This window comes from Pomacea canaliculata, linkage group LG5, assembly GCF_003073045.1.
Source record: "Pomacea canaliculata isolate SZHN2017 linkage group LG5, ASM307304v1, whole genome shotgun sequence".
NCBI classification, from domain to species: Eukaryota; Metazoa; Mollusca; class Gastropoda; order Architaenioglossa; family Ampullariidae; genus Pomacea; species Pomacea canaliculata.
In genome coordinates, this window is record NC_037594.1 from 25,074,664 (window position 1) to 25,093,064 (window position 18,401).

Sequence of the window (18,401 nt, forward strand, 5' to 3'; positions counted from 1 at the left end):
GCCTCTGGTCCTCAGTACCACATCATCTGGTGTAGATATTGCGGGTCCTAGAGAGCTAATTGTTGCTGTGTTTTGTGACAGGTTGGAGTTATGGGAAATTTGACTGTTGAACACAAGCCTACCTGCAGCTTGTGTTGGCCCAGCCTCAGGAAGGGGCCGAGCGTAAATACCTCGGGGTGAGTGGAAAAACACTCGCTCACCGCCTCGCCAGGAAGAGGAGCTGGCGAGGAGAAAGTTCTGCTTCCGTTTGATTCCTGTTATCAGTGTCGGGTGGAGAACAGGGATGGGGTGGATGGGGTTGTGGGGGGAGTGCATGCCGGAGGGAGGGAGGCGGCGGTACAAGAGAGAGGAGGATGGTAGGAGGGATGGAAGTGATGAGGGACACGTGACATGCGTAGCTGCAGTCTTCGTTCTTTCCGGCAGCGAACTGACTTGGAAATTCATTTTGCAGTCGACAATGTCTTTTCTTTATGACATCTTTCGTCATGACAGGCATGCTTGAAGCTCATATTGATCTGCAGTTACCGAACGTTAACGTTTGGAGAGCCGAGCTGTTGACTTGCAATGTTCGTGCTTTTGTAGAATAGTGAGAGGGCATGCAAAACACGCACGCACACACACGCACGCACACACGCACGCACACACACACACACACGCACACACACAGAGTTCAAGGAACTGTTGACTGTAAGTGTTTGTCTATTGGGTTGTTGGAAAAGTCATGATACATTTTTTTTACAATATATAGCTATAGTTCATTTTTGGAAGTACTAGAGCCGTTCGCATCTGTCATTGTATGTCATTTGACAGCTGACAGCTCTAGCTTCATTCTAAAACAAAAATTGAGCGATTTGGTTGAATTTGGAGATTTTATAACAATTTTCGTCATATTTATTGTGTTACTTCCGTAAAGGGGTACCTACATCAAGCTTGTGAAAATTTACATAAAGTTTAAGGTCCCACTCATCTACAAGAAAGTCAGTTCCAACAATGGTTCACGAAGCTCCATGCTGGTGATTTCGATTTCCTCGGTTTTGGAACAGTGGATTGTTTACAACAATGAGGTACTCAAACGGTCTTGGTCTCGACGAGACAATTCGCTTCAAACAATGTCGGACGCAGACATTCTCAGAGGAAGGTTCAGCTCTCCTTGTGGTGAGATTTTCAAAGGTGACATGTTTTTCACGAGCTCATACTAATTTAAGGAACCAAACAATCAGTTCGAATGTGTACTGTCGACGAATGGACAGTTGGATGGAATGAATCGTTCAGATTCCGTCATCCAGAAACGTCCTGCGCTCGTTAATCGTCAAGGAGTTGTGTTCCGTGACGACAACACGAGTTTAATCACTCGTCAACAGTTATTGGAGGGATGTGTTGTCTCACCCACCATACTCACCTGACCCATGAGGCTCCAAATCAACACCTTGCTCAGTTTCTTCGCCGATAAAAGCAGGTCCTTCTAAGAATGAGGAATTATGAATAAAAGTGAAAGATGGCGAAAGGTTATCTAACTAACTGTGCAATATATCGTTTATTGATCTTTGTTCTTTATATAAATAAATGCCGCTGAAAACACAGACTTTTCTGACAACCCACTATCAGGGTGCTTGATTTTAAACCAGCTTCATCGTGTGCTAACAGTTCCTCGGGTGTGGTCTTGAAGCAAATTTGGATTTTGGATTATTGAGCATCACTTATCTTTATCCCCCCCACCGATCATTTGGCTCCTGTACATGATTAAGCAAGCAAGCTACCTGACTTCAGAAGCCAGTCATCAAGCAACAGGTAGGGTGAGTACCGTTCCTAGTCGGGTGTTTCGCCTACCCGGTTAAGACTCAGCAGAAGAGTTACAGGCCTCCGTCCAGTTGAGGTGCGCTCATATTTCTATGCACACCAGATAGTTTTTCACATGCATACTTCTATTTTTTAAACTTTCTTTTTTGGATTTGTAAAATCACACACATCAGGTACGTACAATGTATATTAGAACAAAGAAATCATGTGAACAGTCAAGGTTAGAGGTCAAATTTAAGACAAAAACATCGCTTCACATCCTCATTTATGTAAGGAAGAATGGAGAATGAAGAATAGAATTGAAGGTAAATATTTTGTAAAGAAAATAATTTATTTATTTTTTTTTACATCGAGAGTAAATGAAGGAGGAGAATGAGGTTAACAATATCAGGTAGCAGCAAAAGGAGATCATCATCATCATTATCATTATCTAGATGTATTATTTAAACCTACACCATGCTTATTTGCTGGACTGGGGACAATGGATACAACAGGAAGTTGCTGGGTGCTGAAGCAGAAATTGTAGAAACAATCAGAAAGCTCGACACGTTACTGAACTCAGTGGTGGAACAGTGGAACAGATGTTCCTGTCATTGACAGAAAGGTAACGGTGAATATCCGACAACACACCCAACCTCCTACAACTACATTGTCAATAAAAGTCGTTGGCGAAGCAAAAGAAAAGTATGGAAGTGAGTTTGTCTTTGGATTTCGACTGTTTTATCAGATACAATATTTTTCTTTTTATTAAAGAGTTTCCAGAGGCAAGTAGGAACTTGGTGGACAGAACATGCACCATGATAAAGGTGCAGGTGGGAATCTCCTACCTGTGTACCTACCTGTGTACCTACCTGTGCAAGGGTTAGACAGCGGGACTAAGGGCAGGAAACATGAGGGGTGGGGATGGAGATCGAGGGACAACCACAGCTAATGAGCAAGGTAGATAATATTTTACTGTAACAGTCACGGAGTGTGATATTAGGAGTTGAAAGTGGACAACAGCTAAGTGAATCAGTCACAGAATGTTTGAGTGGAATCTGATATCTCTGCAGGTAACCATTGACTACCGGAAGTACAGTGGGTTGTGCACTCAGCAACATTACAAGTCATTACACTTGCTTTGCTTGGCGGACATGTCAAACTTTAATGTCATCGTGAACAAGGTGCGCGATCAAAGTCTTTTCTCAAACATTTAGTTGCTACATTGTTGTCTCCCTGTCTCTTGTTTGCTAAGAAAACTAAGTTGTTTATTAGCATTAACGTGACAAACAACAACTTGACGGTCTGACAGTTTCCAGCAAGTCGTACAGTTCCTGTTGTTTCACCAACTTCTCGTGTTCATCCGCTGTCCTCCATTTACATCCCCCTCTCACACATTCCCCAGCGCTTGACGCACACATTGTCATTTTCCTTCACTGACATCTGACATCACTGACTACAGCAACAGTCCTCCACGTGTCCCAGTGCTCCTCCTACATCTGTCTCTCTCAGCCCTCCACTTCTATCTTGTATTCACGTGCTTGCAGAGTCTAGACGAGCGATGACACATTCTGAATAGACACTTCATTGAGGAATGGACAGAACAGAAGGCGGAAGATGAAGGATGGACATAGGTGCAGAGGGAGGTACAAGGGAGGAAGGTAGGAAGAATAGAGATATAGTAAGACTACATAGAATACATACGTAGTGAGAATACACAGAACACAGACATAGTGAGTATACAGACGCTAGTCCCATAGACAAGTGTAGACAGGACGAGATAATATCCAGGACAACAGCCGCAGTCAACAAGTTTTTTCCCCGTGAAAATGGAATGCAATGAATTTAGTTTTTGCACTTGGAGTGGACTACTGTCATGACACCATCTGACCTTGCCTTCCCTCCGGTCTGCAGCAGTCGCTACTGGCGCGTGACGTGTCACCTCCAGAAGCCAATGACGTCACCCAGCTGCTGCGCGGCGGTGTCACCACCAGAGACCGTTGGAACGGTACGCTGTGATGTCACTCATCAACTGCGACATCACCTTTCGCCGTGTGGTGTGACGTCACACCATGAGGTTGTAAGCAGCGGTGTCATAAATGTTGTTTGGTGTTGTGACGTCATCCACAGAGGGCGCTCTCACAGGCGCTGTCACACTCAGGCTAGCGAGAATAAAGTGTCGGGTGGCAATGGTGGGGTGGAGGAGTAGGGATTCAGACAAGCGGGTGTTTCAGTGCAGAAAGTAGTAGTAGTTGAATGCCGGCATAGGGGGCAGCGAGGGGTACAGCAGGGGGCGGGGTACATAGTCCTCGGGGGCGGAGGTGGGCAGGGGGACGGTAGGGGGGCTGGTGACGAGCGGGGGAAGAAGGCCGTGCGCTCGTGCCTGTGCCAGGAGGTTGTTGTGCTGGAACATTCGCTTGCCGTCCTTCACCAGCAAGGTGACGGCAGCCTTCTTGGCCGTGGCCGCCAGCATTTGCTCTTGCTGCAGTTGTCTCCTCTTGGTCTTGTAACGTCGGTTCTGGAACCAGATTTTCACCTGCGTCTCCGTCAGCTTGAGGGCGCGCGCCAGGTCCGAGCGCTCGGGCCCCGACAGGTAGCGCTGGTGGCGGAAGCGGCGTTCCAGCTCGTACACCTGGCCGTGCGAGAACGAGGCTCGAGACCGCTTCCGGCGAGGCTTCTCTGAGCAGCTTGACCCGCTTGCTGACCCTTGACCTTCAATCAGCACGTGCTCTGTTCCTCTGGCCAGATCTGGAGACAGAATGACAGCTGTGAGTTTCTAACCATGGACATCAAACAGCTGTTACCTGTCTGTTCTTCAGAAGAAAAAAAATCCCCCATAAAACCACTTTCAATTTGTTGTCTACACACATTTTGATGTAGCACACAAGCTCAACAATTAAATTTAAAGATGATGTTGCTAGTATTAGGTGTCAGTCTGATCCTACCCATGAGTGACTGTGTGTCAGTAGCTTTGACATCAAGTCAGCAGTTAATGTTTTTATTATCGCATTCACACTCTTAATTCTTGTAACCGTTCTCCGTCCTGCTTTTGTGTGTGTGTGGCGTTAGTTAATAAAACAAATCAAAACGTAGGTTGAGAAATATCATGAAAAGAATATCATTTTTATCATCATCATCAGCATCATCAATCATCATCATTGTAATCATAATATCATCGAAGAATGCATGTGCTACTTGTTCTAGTCGACGACCAGGACAGCTACTAGCAGCTCACAGCACCATCAGAAGGTGTGAGTACAACCTAGTGACAGTAACAGTTGCTAACATAACGTGCATCCCCAGTCCACCCTGCTGACCCAGCTGTAGAACGGGTATCTGGCTGTTTGGGGAAGGTAAGGGAGCGGTGGAGAGGACCTGGCGCCCATCCTTAAAATATAAAAACTGAGAATTGTGGGGACAACATTTCCCTCCCAACAGCCACAAGACCATGGAACTCCCTTACTTACATCTTCACCAAAAGACTAATAGTTGCCATTGTGGTGTCCACTGCTCGATGGTACTGGAGTATTTACAGTTACTGACAGCTGTAATGATGTTCAGTATTTCCCATTATTATCAGAACAGACTGACAGCTGTGACTTTGCTCACTGACAGTTTATTTTTGACCGTCAGTCAGAAGCAGCTGCAGGAAGGTAGCAGCCTGGAGGAGAGGCTGAGGCAGCGGCGAGTGAAGGATGACTGCAGTTTGTTTGCACGTGGGCATAATTCACACACGCTGGATTCACTTAGTCTTTTATTTTGCCAGTAAGTGACATACACAGCACGTTCACCGCCAAATCACGTCCGGGCGGAAGTGACTGACAAAACAATGAACGGGGAGGTAATAACATCTCCGCCAGTACACGAGGAGCTCTCCACAACGTGAGGTGCGCGTGCACCGAGCCAAGAAACAACCACATCGTAGTCACGTGACGCAGTCTCAACACAAACAAGTGTTTGCCAAATGTTTTCACGAACGTCACGTGAATCATTATAGAACGTGTGATACTAGTATCCTACATATTAAGGTGATATAAATCACCAGAAATAACAGACCCCCCCTCAGATACTGTGATGCTATAGTATCTTACACTGAGAGTAGATGACGAGAAGTGTGTGATGGATTCACGTCACGTACATCACCATGTAAAGTGTGATACTAGTTTCTTAGATTAATGTCACGTAACCGTCACAATAGATGTGATACTCGTGTGATATACCTATCTCTCGGCTCGCGCTTCTTATCGACTCACGAGGCCTAGATGAGTGCTCTCCCCTAATCACATGAGCGGCAGCGCCATCTACTTGACAAAGTATTATCTTCTCCTTAACGGATTAAGTGATGTGACTTTAACACACTGTTGGTGGGGGGAGAAAGGGAGGGAATAAGGCAAAAACAAACAAACACGGGCCACACGGAGGGACTGAGCATGGGGCGCAGCCCTATAAAGCGATTGGTTTCCACAGAGTGTGAATTCCTGCCTCATACAATCAGCTAGAAAATGTAAGCTTGTGGAAAGACTAGGATCCAGGGGAAGGGGGAGAAAGGTCCCCCCACACCCCACACACAACAATTGCTGTCTTGTGTGTCAGCAGCTGACGGGCGAATCGTTTGGCAGCAGACGCCGTCCTTTTGGACGCTGGAAGGCCCGGGGTCCTCAAGTGCAACAAGGCCCCAGGGAAGCACGGACTAGCACGTGCAAGATATCCACAAGAAGCGGAAAGGTGTGATTCACACGAGCTGTGTCAGACCTGACCCCGCCTGTCACTAGTACACTAGGTTGTGTCAGACCTGACCCCCGCCTGTCACTAGTACACGAGCTTGTGTCAGACCTGACCCCCTCCTGTCAGACCTGTTGTTGCCTTGTCCTTGGTCTCCACTGCCGGTGTTTTGTTGACTGGTCATCAAGTCTGGCTTGTACTGGAGTCAGACCTGGAGAGTCAGACCTGAACAGTAGATGTAGCCCTGTACGTGTCGCCTGACATAGACACAAAGTGACACCACAGACTGTGACACCTCGATGACCTGACATGGACACAAAGTGACACCAAAGACTGTGACATGCAGCAGACAGTGACAACATCAGTGAGATGTAGAAGGGTTTCACACTTTGACCACACTCACCAAGGTAGGGCCATCCTGCTGGCGGCCATGTTGCTTACTTCTCCAGATCACGTCAGGGTAATGTTGGTCTCAGTATTAAATTATGTGAAAATGATGTTGGTCTCTCTATCTTCTGTTTGATATGTATCATTTCATATTGTCGCAAATTTTATTTCCTATAAAATTTTAATTTAATGTCCTTTCGCCAAACTGACTGGAGGGGACTTCTCTCTCTCTCTCTCACTTTGGTCTTGCTCATGGATCGAAGCCTCCTTGATCAGTGTTTTATCTGTGTGTGTGTGTGTGTGCCTTTACCACTCGTTCTTTCTTTGCTACACTGGATAGTTTTCATCTACACATCACCTCACAGCGCATCCTGTCATCGACTGCCTGCCTCCTTTATCTCGCCATGAATGTTCTTCGTGTAGTATGTCGGGGAGAAGGTCACAGTTTCACAATGAACTTTCTGCATCTATCCTCCGTTACATCAGTTTCTGATGAAGATAATTCTGATAATTATCGTAGTGTTTCCTCAAGCTTTTTTTCACGAAAACAAAGATGTTTGATTTTATGACTAATGAAGGATGACGAACAGTTGATGGTCTTGACAATACTACATCGCTCGACTTGTTTCTCTTCCGACGACTCGTGGACTTCTTTTGTTTTTCAAGTAAACATTCTGCAGGCAAACACTTCTACCACTTGTACCTATCAGCTGAGCATGACTGGACATGGTGTGGACAGCAACATGTGCAGCCTGGAGCACAGTTTTTCAAATAAATTGCGCACACTGTAGCAGCTGCTTGCTACATATATTAATTTTCTCATACAGCATCAGAATTATAGACAACAAGTTTGCATGTTGTGTGTGTGTCTTCTTTTTTTTCTGTAAAGCACTATAAGCATGCTATAAGAGCAAGATATGGCGCGACATAAGCTCACTGTATGATGATTATTTTTTTTTTAACATCTTGCTTCTGTTTGACATGCCAGAGCCGGTCCTAAAACACTGGAACTATTTCGTGACCAGTGTCCCGTTATTTGATAGATGCAACCGATGTCTGCTGTTTGTGACTTGGGCTTTTTTTGTTATAGACCACTTTATATTTATATTATATTTTGTAATAATACCAAATTATCTGCTTTGTGTTTTCTACTTTTCCGTAAGCAGTCTGCTGTTGTCTAATCTTACAGTGTGTTTCCATGAACCCATGTGGTGTTTTCTAATCATGTAATAATGTCTTTTTAGCATTCTGAACTTTCTATACAAGAGCATTTGTTTCTCTAGATTCTTTAATTATGTTCTGTTCAGTATTTCAAACATTCTAATCGTTTAACATTTATTTAATATCCTTAACTTCTATTACAATACCAATTTTCTTTAATTGTAACACATGTCTAGCATTTTTATTTTCCCCCATGAATACGGGAGCATTATTTGCTTTCTCTAGTTGCATGTGTTTAGTATTTCATTTTCCGCTAACAAATTTGTTTTGTCTAATCGTATCTTTGTCACCGAGTGTCACTGGGTACTACAGGTATTTGCTCCATTATTATTCTTAGGTATGTATTTTTATAATTGTTAGTTAGTGATCTCATTAGGCACATTGTTAGTTTGTGTGTTTGTGAGTTGACGGGTTTTTATGTTTGCAGGCAGTTTAATAAAATGAATGGAAATGTCACGAATTAAGCAGTTGTACCAAGTTGCACCACAATCACTTTAGTAAACAAATTATGAGATAAAATTGGTCAATAAGTTAAAGAAACCCACGGACAAGTGGATTACGGGAAAATCATAGGTAAAACTAAAATTCTGGTAAAATGACAACTAGAGATTGATGTATGTCCAAGTGAAATTTCAAAAATTTCAGGCGACACGCTTGTTCCCCTCCCTCCAGCTCCCTCACTCCTATCCACACTGTACACTTGTTGTAACTGCCCTGACGATGAGGGCTCCGCTACTTCACCAGCATCTCGCCATGGTCCCACAGCTCCATCAAGGCCACTCCCTTCTGTTTGTGTGATTAATTTAAGAAAAGATGTTTATGGCCAAGCTGCCAGCACGCTCTGGTCCACAGCTAGTTACCAAGCATCGCACGTGTCATTAAGACCATTTATTTAAGGGTCTCGGTGATGTTTTGGACTTCATTTCGCGTCGCAAAAAAAAAAAAAAATCCTAGGACTTCATTTTCCAGTTGTCCTTTGCACATGTTGCGCACTTTAAAAAAATACAATCTCTTCCCCCTCTTCCTCCTCATCATTATCATGATCATGATCATCATCATCCTCATCAGGAGCAGTTTCTCTTGGTGAAGAGAAGCGGGTGTTAAACCGTTTTGCCCTTTTAACGCAGTTTCCGGTGTTGCACGCGTTGATCAACGGGCGGCCGTCCACACGATCCCCTTCTCTCTACCCAACTCCTTCCCTCCCTCCGTGAGGCCGTAGGTTTTCAACACCATGTCTGAGATTAATGGAGGAATGGATGGATGAAAGGGTTAATGGACAGGCATAGAGACAAATAGACAAATAGCAGTACAGACAGACAAATTGATCGTTTGCATTAATTAAGTGCTTACAAGAACTCATAATGTACCCACTTCCCCCTAACCCTCTCTCTCACACACACTCTCTCTCATTTGTCTCACTCCCTGCAATGAAAAATCAAGAGGATAAATACAAACATGAACACTGGGGATCAAGATGATAATTATAAAATTATTTATATATATAATGATAGTATTGCTCACCATATGATATCATGATAACTCCACTGAGGGCTTGAGTTCTACATGTGAGGACTGTATTGGCTCGCTGACCAAACACTACTCATGTCTGTGTCACACTACACCTGTCCTAGCTATGCTGATAGTCAAATTCTAGTCACACTATAGTCCAGTGGTTCTCAAAGTATTTGGCTCAGTGGACCACTCTACTAAAGTAAACCACTAAAGCTTAAAATCCTGTCTACCGTGAATTTCAAATTTAAACTAAATGTACTTTGTGACAATAATATAGCAATAAGTTTAATCAATTACAGACTTGGCAAAGTGCACTTAACATTAAAAATAAGGAAGTGCACTGCGTTACCAAGGGTAACGGATGACGCGGTTAAATGACCCCAGGCTCGCGCTGCGAAGTCAAGACTTAGTGGGTCAGCAAGCGTTTTGATGCCAACGATACAATTAAAACTGCTGTGAAATCAACACTGGAGTAATTAGTTTATCTGGTGATTTAAACATCACTTTGCTGACATAATGACTGAAGCAGGGAGAAGGGAGCAGGTAGCTGCCTTTAGAATCGTATTTAATTTCAGAATATTTAGTAAGTAAACAATGGAACAGGATCGGTAAACATGGTCAACACAACAAGAGTATCGCTGCGTAGGAGATAAAGAAAAGAGAACAAAAAAATAAATAAATAAATAAAAAAAGAGAAACAAATTGCATGAATGGTCGTCGTCGTTGTGCCGCGTCGGAAAGAAAAGTAATCGTAGATCTTTATGGCAGTTGATGTTGTTGTTGTTGTTGTTGTTGTTGTTGTTGTTGTTGTTGTGCTGCTCTTTGAACCTTTCAACCCTCACCCGTGTAGTTAATCGCAAGAAAAGAAATCGCTACGTGTTCGCGCTAAAGCTCGAGATGAACAAACAACGAAAGATTAAAAATTTGTGACATGGTGGGATAGACACACAGAGATAGAGAGATAGATAGAGATAAAGAGAGAGAAATATAGAGAGAGATAGAAAGATAAAGAAATGTAGAGAGATAGAGACTAAAGATCTGTGACAATGCGGGACAACACGTGCAACATTTTATTTGCGTGGTGCTCGGCGTGCAGTTATTTCAGGCTCGCTTTTGGGAAATATTCTGGATTTTTTTCCTTGTATTTTCTACAGTTGGCTAAACTGCGGCTGGAGAACCCGCGAATACTGAGAGCCGACTGTATGATTAGCACTGTGTGAGAGAGAGGGTTAGTAGTGTCTGAACATTGGGCGGTTAGAGTGACGGTTAGCAGTGTATAAATGTTTTGGTGGAGGTCTCGCATCGGGTATGTACGGCTCACGCAACCCACAACAGGAACAATTGAAAAATTTAAAATAAAAAATCCTAGAGAAAACACAACAGGCGGGTCTCAAGTCGAACAATAAAAGTAGTTCAGATCAAAGGTAACAAGCGGGTTAAACCGGCAAACACCATTTTAAATATCTCAGGTGACACAACAGGCGGATGTGACCTCAAATACCAGAAGTATTAACCTTCTCAGCTTCCATGTCAGAAGAGTTGCCGATGTCGTACTAGTGTTTTTGTTTGTCACTTTGTTGACGGCGGAGTTATTGTTTTATGCATTGGTCTATACTCATAATGTTCACAAAAACAACAGAACTACTAACACAACTGTAGTAACCACGCTTATGTGTAGTCCTACCTTAAGTCGGAATGTATATATCCGTATTTGTCTGTCGCACTGTATATATCTTTACAGGTTTGTCGTATTGTACATACTAGTATTTGTCTGTGATACTCATACGGGTATATATCCGTATCTGTGTGTCCAATCTATATACCCGTATTTTTCTTTCGCACTGTATATACCCGTATCGATCTGTCGTACTGTATATAACCGTTTCTGTCTGTCGCACTGAATATACCCTTATAGGTTTGTCGTACTGTATGTACTATCTCTCACAAACGGATGAGGTCTGCTGGTTGCACCACGTGACAACGCCATGTGACAAGTGCTGCTTGCTGCCCTGAGTGGTCTCCCGTCTGCCTGAGATCCAGGGACTGGCTCCGAACTACAGGTGGGGTTACAGGGGCAGAAGCGCACTTGGGGGTGACAAGTAGAAGGTGTTTACACCGCGTCAGCAGATAGCACCACCTGAGTGCGACACAACAGCTCTCCCAGTCCTCGCCAGCTGCAGCTGTTGAGCGGCGCTCACGTGTGAGTGGCGACATCTACCAAACGACGTCGACACTCAAGTAGCATCAGCACCCCAGTGCGACTGCCAGGTAAGAGCGACAACCACAGTCCCATGCTTATCACCCGCAGGAGGCTGTCAGCGAGGGCTGCTTCTCCATCCTATCTGACGACACAAGGTGTAGTCATGGACAACGAGAGGTTTACTGGGGGAGCGAGTCCGAGGTGTGCACGTGGACTGTACAGGTGTCAGCGGCTACAACCTGCAATCACTCGCTAAGTGGACGATCTGAGCCCCACGGACAGGTAATGGGCTGTGTCAAGAAGAACAATTATCTTAAGCCGAAGACACACAGCTCTCCACCCCACCCCCTCCGTGTGACAGACACGTGACTAATCCAATAAGTTCATTAGCCCGCCATATTTTTGGGAGAGAGAGAGAGACAGAGAGAGGGAGAGCTTCACATTACAGTGGGTGTGTTCAGGAAGAAGTGAGGGTGGTGGTCTGACTGGTGACGTGACAGTCACGTAACAAACACGTGACCGACAAGTGTAGCACCACGACACAGGCTCGCACTGATACGAGACCCCCTCCCCTCTAAATCTCCTTATTTTTCTCCCCTCCCCTCCCACCTGTGGTGGGGCCGATACCTGTAGCTATAAATAGACATAACGCATAAAGTATAATTACTTCCGATGGTCAGGCGTAGTTCACTACCATATAAACTACCCAGTCTGGGTGCGTAGTTTATTCTCATAGACTATCAAATGTTTGGACGCGGTTTATTCTTATAGACTGACAAACATTTGTGTGTAATTTATTGTTGTATACTACAGATGCTTATAGGTAGTTTATTGTCATTTATTACAAATGTTTATAGGTAGTTTATTGTCATTGATTATAAATGTGTGTGCGTAGTCTATTGTCATGGACTACAAATGTTATGTGCGTAGTTTATTGTCATAAACTATCAACTGTTTTTTTGTTGTTCATGACATCGTACAGCTAAACTCAGTGAACCAGGCAGAATTTTTCTTCCATTGCCATGAACTTACTTCATTGTCTGTGTGTAGGTGTGTGTGTGTGCGCATATCTTAATGAGTGTTTGTATGCGTGCGCCATGAAATATTGCAGCAAGAGGGCTCTTTATAATAATAATAATAATAATAATAATAATAATAATAATAATAATAATAATAATAATAATTATTAATAAACATCGCAGTTCTCAAAGGCGTTTTGGAAGGAGGCGCTGCCCTACTTCACAAAAGCCATTTGTCCAAATATTTTCGTTGCCACAAGTCACACATTTAAACCAACAGCACTGTAGGTGCCACGAAAAGTCACAAATTTGAATAAACCTTGTAGCTGTCACGAAAATGAATGCTGAAAGTCGTTTTTCTACTGTTTAGTTCAGAATCGCTAAATGGATACGGCATCCTGGTGATTGAGAACAAACTTCAGAGACAGGTGAATAGAAACTTGTCGTCTGTACGTCACACCTGATTCAGAAGGTTTGGGTGAATAAAGAATTGTTTACATTGTTTACATCAACCTTTGGGTTCATAAGGACTGCGATGAGAACTGTCACTACAGACTTCGCCGTCTGGCATCAATGAAAGCAGCATCGTGTCACAGCAGCCAGTAGCAGCACCGACACAGGGAGGGGCAGACATATTGCAAATAAGGGAACACAAGGCAACAGCAATAACAACAAATTAGTAATAAAACTTTTAAAGATCCTATATGGTCACTTCAACTGCTGACGCTGCCTGCAACTGACACTGTCACTGTCACTGTCACTGATTTCGTTCTCTCTGTCTCTTGGCATAATTATCATGCGGCGGTCAGCTCCTCTTTTATCTCTATTTATTTCGACTTTATACTTATAGTTTGTTTGTTATTGTTCGTTAAAAGATGATTTAAATTTCCAGTGAACTTTGGACGTGAACGCTGGAAACGCCAGTCACCACTCCATACCGGACAGAGTCAGCTGATATGCTTGTTCGCATGCACGTACGCGCGGACACGCACACACAATTATCATTATCAAGTGCATCCACGCTCATGTCCATTTGGTGTCATGGGGGGACTTGCCAGACACTACAACATTCCAATGCAATGACACCCTGACAGTTCTTACAACGGCCGATAGCAGTGACTACGTGTTACATGTTAAAGTTTCATACACAACCATACATCAAATATAACCACGTAGTGTCCTGTATAGCCACGTGACATTATCAACTACACCTGAGTATTGTCAAAACAACCTCATATCTTCCAATGTAGCCTCACAGATGTTAACATATTGTCAAATAAAAAATTAATTCACATTCTATACTTGTTGTAAGTAGTGCTCACACCTACCCAACACCATGGCCAAGGTCAGAATAAGTAACCGTCAGTTACAGCCAAAACCTCATGACCAGCTGAACAGACATACAGACAGAGATACAGAGAAACAAACACACTAGCGCACGGATTTGTGTATCAGTACAGACAGACAGAGGGACGGACAGACGGACGGGTGGAAAGTATTTTAAATTAACCGTTTTTTATGATTTATATATATTTTTTGTCCAAACAGGCAAATGGAGTTCTCTGCCCACCTCCCTCTCCGCGGTGTGTCCTACGACCCGTGACGGGTGAGACGTGTGACCTAGTCATGTCTATCTCGCTAGGTCTTGTGACCTAGTTATGTCTGGCTAGGTCGTGTGGCCTAGTCATGTCTATCATGGATCTACTCTGATGGTGGTTAGCGCTGTACCCTGTTCATGTTCGATAGTACTGTGCCTTATCTGTTGTCTCCCTAAGCCTTCAAATGATTGCATGTTCTTTGGGTTTTAAAAAAAGAAAGAATGGCAATGAGACTCCATTAAAAACTCCCTCTTACCTGGGTAGTCCTCACTCCGCGTCACTTGTGACGCGCCTAACCCTGCGCCATGGCAGTCAGCCCGCAGGTCACATGTCGTGACGTCACCACTAACGTCACCGTCCTCCTCTCCCTCCGTCTGCTCGTCCACCTCCGTAGCGTTGTTGTCGACGTCGTCGTGGGCGGCTGGTCCCTGACGGGCTGGCGGCGATGCACGGTCTACCTCCACCAGGTGCGCATCCTGCTGCGCCTCGTGTCCGTCATGTGACGTGCAGCAGACGCTCGTCTTGTGCAACATGCAGCGGGGACCAGGGTGTCGCACGAGAGGAAGCGGCAGCTGGACAGCCAGGGGCAGACTACTGTGACCCAGTGAATACTTCCCTCCCTTGACCATCTTGTGCAGGTGCTGGCGGAAGGCGTGGAAAGGCAGGTAGGAGTGCGGCCGCGGGAGGGATTGGTCCAGCTGCTGACACGGGTGAGAGTGAAAGGTGAAGGGCAGATTGAGAGCGCTGTCTGTAAAAACCTGCGAGTGGGGGGAACTTTGAGTGGGGGACACGGTGCGGACATCCTCCTCATCCTGGGAGACCTTGCCGACCATATCGCTGACTGTCTTGTTGCTCTTTCCAACGGCCACAGCCTCCGGCAAGCGCCCTCTGGTGACCGGTGCAGGGATCTGGATGCGGTCATCATCGTCTTTGTCGTCGTCGGGAGTGCGATTGGTGTTCTTGGCGTGTAGAGTGAGGATGCTGTCTATGGAGAAGAGGAAACCCTTCTTCTGCGAGTGGCAGGGACCGGAAGTGGTGACTGCTGGAGCAGAGTCTTGCATGGCTGCACCGTTGTCAGGAGTCGGTGAAGGACAAAAAAAAAAAAAAAAAAGGATGCTCGATGTACGACAGCAAAAGGGACGATGGGGCTCCCCCCACCCCACAAGCGTGGTGTCCTTATGTAACACTCCAGCTGTGAAAGCACTTACCACTGACAGCTGCCACAGCTGCCCACAAATAACAAGTCAGCCCACAGATCAGCCAAAAGAGTTGTCAGCCCACAATTACAGTTTGGCTTCCGATGTTCCCACAAAAGTCTCAATTGAAGCTCAGACCGGAGAGGCCCAGTGGGTAGACTGGTCAGGGTTTCCAGAGAGAAGCTGGAAATGGCGGTTGGCTGTTGGCGGTGACACTGGCAGTGACTTTGTGAACTTCGGAGTCTGCGACTGTGGAATCCCAGCAGACCGGCCACAAAGGTGAAACGTTCTGGCCTCTTGCACTGCTGGCAGAGCGGCGACTCTGGTGTTGACACCTGTGCAGGGTGCAGGGTGCTGTAAACTGTAACAATTACATGTAATCGGGTAGACGGCGCGAGGCGGCGCCTCCTTGCAGGCCACGATCGAGGGCGGGGGTGAGGAGTGGGCGGAGCCAGGCGCCCGCGTGCACCTGCGAGAACGTGTGGGCGTGTCAGCCGTGTGATTGACACACGTTCAGCGGAGGGCGGGTGGAGGAGAGGACGACCTGCAGAGGATTGACTGTCAAGTAATGAGCCACAAGCCAATCACAGGGGTCCGGTAGGGAGAGGGGGTTGCCGTGGGGCGTGGCTTACCGGCAGCTGAGCGGCTGTCATTGAGGCCAAGGGTTCACGACTTCCGTCTCACGAACACAACCCCCCTTCTTTGTTTTTGTTTCTTCTCTCCCCCCACATATAAACACATACGCATACACATGCACGCAAGAGAGCGTGCACACATACAGACACATAGTACAGGAGACCTGCGAGTAGGGAAGGTGGGGAGAGGGGAGTGGTGGCGGTGCCAGACTCTCCACAGTCGTCTGCAGAAGACATTACAACGGTCGTGCACATCGGACAAGTTCCAGACTAGTGAGCGGCGGTCATGCAAGGCTGAGCAGAGCAAACAAATACTTGAGATGAGGCGTAAGACTACATAGACAAACAAAAACAAATATGCAAGCAACACTCCAGTGTGCTGACGACCCGACACCCGACCTGACTACCAGAGGTCGTCACACACCCGGTAGCAGTCCAGGCCCGCGTCAGCACGCTCTTCACATGTGAGGAATGTGCTGCGGAGACAGAAGCCAGCAGAAAACGTGGTCGACAGCGGAGTTTGCGAAAGGAAAAGAAAAAAAAAAAAAAAACACAACTAAAAACAAAACAACTGCTACAAACAGCAATCTCAAAATCTTCGACACAAAGAGAAAGGACTAACACTCCAAACACAAACAACAGCCGCTTACAACACCTTGAAGACAATATTTACAGCTATACGAATGTTAGAAGAGCCTACAAGATAATTCTCGCCCACCAATCCCTTCACTCCCCACCCACCCCACTAAAAAAAAATAACAAACAAAATTAAAACAAAATTAAAAAACCGGTACAAAGGCGGCGTTAGGCAACTTGGTCTGCCTCACCTGTCAGCTTTTATTCCGGACCAGTCTAACTGTTTATCGTGAGATATGTCTTCACATACCTGTAAAGAGACATCAGTGTGTGTATGTGTGTTTGTTGTGTGTGTTTTGAGAGGCAGTAAAGTGGGCGACGGCCTCGATTCTCGCTCTTTTGGGGCGCACGGTAGTGTAGCGGTTACAACACTCGCTTATCACCGCTCGAGTAAGAGGATCAGGGTTCAGATCTTGTCTTCGGACACTGTGTGTGACAATTGTTCGCAGGGTTGGGCGTCGGGGGTTTATGGGGTACTCCGGTTTCCTCCTCACTCCCTCTACCCAAAAATCACCTTAAGGTGGAAGCACTTTCCTTATCAATGAAGTAACCATTCCTGCTGCTGTCGTACCTACCGACACGAAGTGGGCGCGAGATGTGACCTCACGTGCCCTGTAACCAGCAGCTGTATGTCGGACACCACCCTCACTCAGGTGGGCTGGATCTTTACTTGTGAAACTCGGTACACACCCGCTGACACTGCTGTACAACCAGTGACAGTCACTGACAGGACAGAAATGGTTGTTGACAATATTGTTTATGATATCCACAGATTGTAACGATGACCGAGAGGACAGAAGATGATTGTCAACAAGATGTAATGTGATCATCTTCACACTGACCCTTCAAAAGCGTGACAACTCTCGTCAGCTGTATATCGTTTATCCAAAAAGTCGCCCCGCAGTTGTCGGTAATGGCGGGGGAGGGAGGAAATAGAGGAGGGAGGAGTAAGTGCACTATATAGCGGCGCCCGCAGCTTTGTGTTAATCCATTATCTCTTGCCGTCCACCCCAAGTCAAGTGTGAGCAGCCAGCGACCACCAAGTAGGCCGACGGCGGCCACAAGTGTCACCAGGAGCCGACTTCCATCTCGTCGAGAACCGCTAGTGGCCCGCACTCGCCCCCTGCCCCCTCCCCGCACTGGCCCCCGCCGTCAGCCGCAAAGAGGCAGAGGAGCAGATGCTGTGGTTTAGAGAGCACGTGCTCACGTGACCTCATGCTCGTCGGCACCAATGTGCACTCGGCGCATCGTCTCACCCAGCCCTCAGCCGGCGGCAACAAGATGGACGAGCATCAGGACGACGACAGAGAGCAGATAATAAAGTCGTTGTGACAGGAAGAGCAAGAGGGTGGGGAAAATCTGGAGGAGGTGGAAGATCAGAGGGATCAGAAGAGTGGAGGGTTTGGGAATCCGGAGGGTGTGGAGAGTCAGGGTGGCTGGGTGGTGTGCCTCATTGACACTGTTGATCAGGTGGGATGAGACAGATCGTTGCCACATAA

The 18,401-nt window shown here is 45.9% G+C and overlaps 1 protein-coding gene across 1 annotated transcript; it reads right to left on the reverse strand.

The window, feature by feature from the left end:
• Positions 1-1,949: 1,949 nt before the first annotated feature.
• LOC112565182 (homeobox protein HMX3-A-like) lies at positions 1,950-16,793 on the reverse strand. Its single transcript, XM_025240513.1, has 2 exons — positions 14,692-16,793; positions 1,950-4,524 (listed from the first exon to the last, which is right to left on the reverse strand). Exons 1-2 carry the CDS (start codon positions 15,494-15,496, stop codon positions 4,007-4,009), a joined length of 1,323 nt encoding a protein of 440 aa, XP_025096298.1. The 5' UTR covers positions 15,497-16,793; the 3' UTR covers positions 1,950-4,006.
• Between the last annotated feature and the right edge of the window lie 1,608 nt (positions 16,794-18,401).

Excerpts from the sequence above, each read along its gene's own strand:
- LOC112565182 (XM_025240513.1), bottom strand. The coding sequence starts at position 15,496 with ATGCAAGACTCTGCTCCAGCAGTCACCACTTCCGGTCCCTGCCACTCG. Across the intron at positions 4,525-14,691 it reads GCGGAGTGAGGACTACCCAG|ATCTGGCCAGAGGAACAGAG; the intron begins GTAAGAGGGAGT and ends TTCTGTCTCCAG.